Source organism: Lupinus angustifolius, chromosome LG10, assembly GCF_001865875.1.
Source record: "Lupinus angustifolius cultivar Tanjil chromosome LG10, LupAngTanjil_v1.0, whole genome shotgun sequence".
Classification (NCBI taxonomy): Eukaryota; Viridiplantae; Streptophyta; class Magnoliopsida; order Fabales; family Fabaceae; genus Lupinus; species Lupinus angustifolius.
Window position 1 is genome coordinate 6,112,594 of NC_032018.1, and position 4,854 is coordinate 6,117,447.

The window sequence follows — 4,854 nt, forward strand, 5'->3', positions numbered from 1 at the left end:
CTTTCTTGTTGTTGCACCAGTGAGAAGGCCTTGTTTATTTGTGGTAGTGGCTCCATAAGGAGTATTTGTGCTCTTGTTGCACTCAATCCATCATTTAATCCCTTCAGAAAGCATATAACATGTTCCACTTCTCTTTGGTCTCTAACAGCTTTGGTTGCTCTGCAGTTGCATTTGACTTCACAAACACATATGGGTATCATCCTCAAGGACTCTAGCTCTTCCTAGAGTGTCTTCAATTCTATGTGGTAAGCTGATATGCTCATATCTCCCCGCTTGATTGAGTGCAATTCTTGCAATACATATGAAATCCTGAAATAATCTCCTTTTGAGAATCTTTCCTTTAAATATGCCCATAACTCTTGTGCACTTTCAATGTACATAGTGCTTTATGCAATCTTTGTTGAAAGAGATCTTGTGATCCATGATATGACCATAGTGTTGCATATATCCCACATTTCATATTCCAGTGATGATTGTGGTGGAGGTGTGATAGAGCCATCAACAAACTTCAGTTTGTTCTTAGTCTTTAGTGCCCTCCTCATGGATCTCATCCACGTGATAATTGGTTCCCTCTAGTGGTGGCGTCACCAATGCAGCCCCTGTGTTCTCTCTTGGATGGAGGAAATATGGGTTTTGTACCTCACTAGTGCTCAATGTTGTCAGCATGCTCCTTTCTTGCTCCATTGCTGATTAATTCTTGGCTTCCTTTCTTCCTTCGCCAAGATTCTTGGATAGGTCTTTCTTTGGGTGAGGTGAGTGAAGCTTATCTGCAACTTGGGTAAACAAAGCCTTTATAGAGAAGGCTCTGATACCATATTGTGAATTTGTGACTCAATATACCTCATCATTTTATTATATTTTGTGTTGTTTAATTCATAAGTCATTGGCTTACTTATATACAAGAAGGTTCAACCCCTAGGGTTGCTTGTAAATGAAACAACCTAACTAAAAGTAGTGAAACCATACAATACATACTAAGATTTGAAGGCAAGAGTGTCACAAATTGCAGATAGAGTCCACACCGCAAGAAATAGGAAAATATCATATACTACTATATCATGAAGATCAATTAAAACCTATTTAGAATCATCAAGATTCCGGGTGCAATGGTAATTTCAGAAATGGATCTTGAAATAAAAAAGTAGCACACACATTTCCCCAAAATAAAATAATATCTTAGCTTCAATCACGACATGGGTACAAAATAAAAGTATTAGTGAGACAAAAATTCGAGAAATATAATACTGTGAGTTTTCCTACCTTATTCACAAATCTAGTGTTGATATCTGAAATAAATTTCGGGATGAAAAAAAGGCGTTTCTAACTCGCGCACATTTACCGTGAGCTCCTCCAATCACTCTTAATTTGGATAAGATGACCGCGAGGACCTGACCAATTGGAGAGTGGACAAAATATAAGCCTCATAGTTAGCCATGATATTTTTCAGCCCAAATGCTGCAATTATCTACTTAAAGTACAGGTTCATCATCGCCCAATTTTTTTAATATTCGCAATAACATTTGGAGCTTAGATTCTTAGACTATGACGTACGAGACTTACATCGTTGCCTTCATCACATATTGTTGTCCCCGCACCAAATTTCGTAAGTTCACCATTTTCAATCCACACAAATCTTATGGAAAACTTAATTCGAACAGATTTATCGGATACTTGAAAAAATTTGAAGCCAAGTGCTGATAATTGCAATAAAATCAAAATTATATTTATACATACAAAAAAATAATCAGACTTCAAAAAAATTCTTAAAAAGAAACAACTCTTACTCTTTTCTTTTCATCAAGGTTTCCCCTAGCTATTATTTCTTCAATTGTAACTTGGCCTTCTAAATAAATACCAATTTTATAAGGTAGGAAGAATAAAATCCTGAAAACTCAGAAAATAAAAGGATCTAAACTCAACAACTCACTCTTGTTTAATCATATTTGTTATTTTTTATATATAATCCTAGCCAATATATTACTCCAGAATGAAATTGGAAACTGGAGCTTATATTTTTTTATCGGCAAACTGGATCTTATAACCAAAATATAGAATGCTAGATATTAATCACTAATTCACTACACAACATTATATAACCCAGAATAAAGCTAGATTTAAAAATTAATCATGAAGCAATTACAACACTAAAAAATTATTATTTTGATATATTAGACATATTAAACATATGTCTATTATTCTCAATTTATAGATGGCAAAGGGGAAGAAGTCAAAAAGTGATACCTTAGAATTCGTTGAGTAGGTTGCTGTGGGGAAGTTTGGCGTTGACGGAGATTCCGATACCCGTTACTCTGATTATGATGATGATTGTTGTTATTGTTATTGTGAACGTGATTAATAACAGAAGGTTTAGGTGTAGGGTTATTTGAAGAATCCTTATTATCGGTTCTAGCAACCCGTCGGTCCACCCGAACCGTTGTCCTCTGAACCGGGTTTGAAGGGTTAGTAGGGTCCTTGACCTGTACCTTCATGCACCTTAGCCGCTTCCTGTTCCCCCACTGTAAAACCAAATCCTTCGTCGTATCGGAGCTAGCCCTTAATAACAATGAACCGGAATTTGAACCGGACCCATTGTTGATGTTTTTGTTGCCAATGTCATTGCTATGGCTGTTGTGAAATGACTCTTTATCCATCTCTCTCCGCTCCCTGTCATAATCGTTAATCATTAATAAGGTAAAGTTATCAGCTTTATTTACTGGAATAACAAATAACAAAAAAATGGATTCTTACAATAAAATAAAATTAGAGCTAGCTTTGGGTTACTAATTACATCTTCAATTTCGGAAATAAAACGAGACACTAGTTATTCCCGGTATTAATTTCAATTTATCATACAGAACCGAGAGATCAGATTATGAAACTCTTTTACCAACATAAGAACATAAGATAATATTCACTTTGCGCTTGTAAAAGAGCTTATAAGTTTTTTACCCTCTAGTTTGCCCAAAATATGAGATGGTATAGAAAACAAAGAATGATTATGAAGGGGAAAAAAAGCTTTGAAGGCTCGATTATTACCTCATCAATATCTTCCTTGGATATTTCGAGAATTGAGTGAGATTTATTGTACTAATTTTGCTCTTGAACCAAATCAAGAGTTAAATGAGACAAAACTTAGATTCACAGAATGTGGATGGAAGAGGGAGAAAATAAGAGGAAAAATAGAAGCATGAAAAAAACCTTTTTCTTTTTCTTTTTCAGAATCATAACTCATAATCAGAACATAGAAGGGAAAGGTGGAAATGAAACTGAGCAATGAAAATGTAAAAAAAAAACGAGAACATTCAAATCAAGTTGCTAGCAAGAGAAAAAGATCCAAAAGATGAGTACAAAAATGAAGAATCCTTGAAAATCAATGCATTACCGAAAACTTCCATGTTATTAGTAAATTCCTTCTGTTGAAATAGCAACTGAAGGAAAATGAGAGAATTTATCGATTTCATGAAATAGATGAAGAGAAGATGGATATAGGGAAATTAGAACTGTTGCAAGCAAAGACGAACATGAAAATCAGATTAACTGTTGCAGCTATATTGCAAGGGAAATCAACTTCCCAGTTCCAATTTTGATGAAGTGTATATATTACAGTTTTCAATTCTCACCTAAATTAATCAAACTCCTCAAAAAAAAACAAGGTGGTTCCAGTCCTAAAGCTTTGAAAAAATGGAAACTTGTTAAAGCAAACTCAGAATCGTGTTTCAGAGCTTCGATCTGAAATCAATGGCTACAAGAAACAGAGTTCGGAGTTCGAAAATCGACCAACTCTTCAATGTATCTGCAGTTTTAAAAAACAAACACACAGATGTTAAACACCAAAAAGAGAAAGGGGACAAAACTCATCTCTCTTATATTCAAAGCATAAAATTGAAATCATTCATCACCTTTGAATATCACACAATGAACGAAATGAGACTTTCAGAACAGAATTCACTACAAAATTCCCAATGAAATTCAGACAAATTTCATCAAACACGTATAAACCTGCAAAAAAACAAGTGAAGATTAGCGATTCTATTCTTATCCATATCCATTAAGATAACAAAAATATGATACAAAATTAGAAATCAATGCAAAAAAACTTCATTCAATGTTGAGAACTAGAAGATCCTCAACATTCACCTTTCACTAATCATAAATGTGTTCCAAAACTCTATAGTTTTATTCAAATAGAAAATGGTGGAAAACGATTCTCAAACAGGGAATAAGGTTAAACATAAGAGGGAGTTTCTTCTTATTGAGAGAACAAAATGCTGTTTTTTATTGTAGACCCTGTTTATATATCTTCTACCACACTCTTAAAATCTCTGACAGTTGATCAAATCGACGGCTCTAATCTATCATCGCTTCAACCATACATGGAAACCTGTGACGTCGTTTATTTGTGCCGTTAAGTTCATTGACGACGTTAGCCAGATTAATGAAATCTGCAGTCGTCAGTCAGATCTCAATTATTAATAACTATTTGTTTCTTTATTTGTTGGCTCTCATAGTCTCTAATACATACTCAACAGTGTAATACTAAAATATGAGACCTAATTATCTCCAAAAATTTTATTTAAAAATAATTTAAAATTTACACCATTAAATTGTTTGATGTTACATGTTAACACTCCTCTGATACAAACTCTTTCGTATTAGAGATGATTCACTTTCCTTTTTATTTTAGTCCATCCCGGTTATTGTGCCAGGAAATAATGAGTACACTTAAGCAAGTTAACTAAGTTCAGATAACCACATCTTGGTTAGTTATATATTAACATTAAAGTGATGTTGTAAGAATCGAACTGGATCTAGTGATCAGATCGGTCCAACCGCTGACTAGACTTGAAAACGACT

General features: G+C 34.1%; 1 protein-coding gene across 2 annotated transcripts; it reads right to left on the reverse strand.

Annotated features, from left to right (window-relative positions):
* LOC109358632 (protein aardvark-like) lies at positions 1,010-4,271 on the reverse strand. 2 transcript variants are annotated; one of them, XR_002108987.1, is made up of 5 exons: positions 4,138-4,271; positions 3,900-3,999; positions 3,621-3,793; positions 2,242-2,664; positions 1,010-1,388 (listed from the first exon to the last, which is right to left on the reverse strand). XR_002108987.1 is itself a non-coding variant. In XM_019602983.1 (5 exons), exons 4-5 carry the CDS (start codon positions 2,649-2,651, stop codon positions 1,764-1,766), a joined length of 531 nt encoding a protein of 176 aa, XP_019458528.1. In that variant the 5' UTR covers positions 2,652-2,664; positions 3,621-3,793; positions 3,900-3,999; positions 4,138-4,271; the 3' UTR covers positions 1,749-1,763. The 2 variants fall into 2 exon arrangements, 1 of the variants encoding a protein (XP_019458528.1); XM_019602983.1 differs by lacking the exon at positions 1,010-1,388 and adding an exon at positions 1,749-1,884.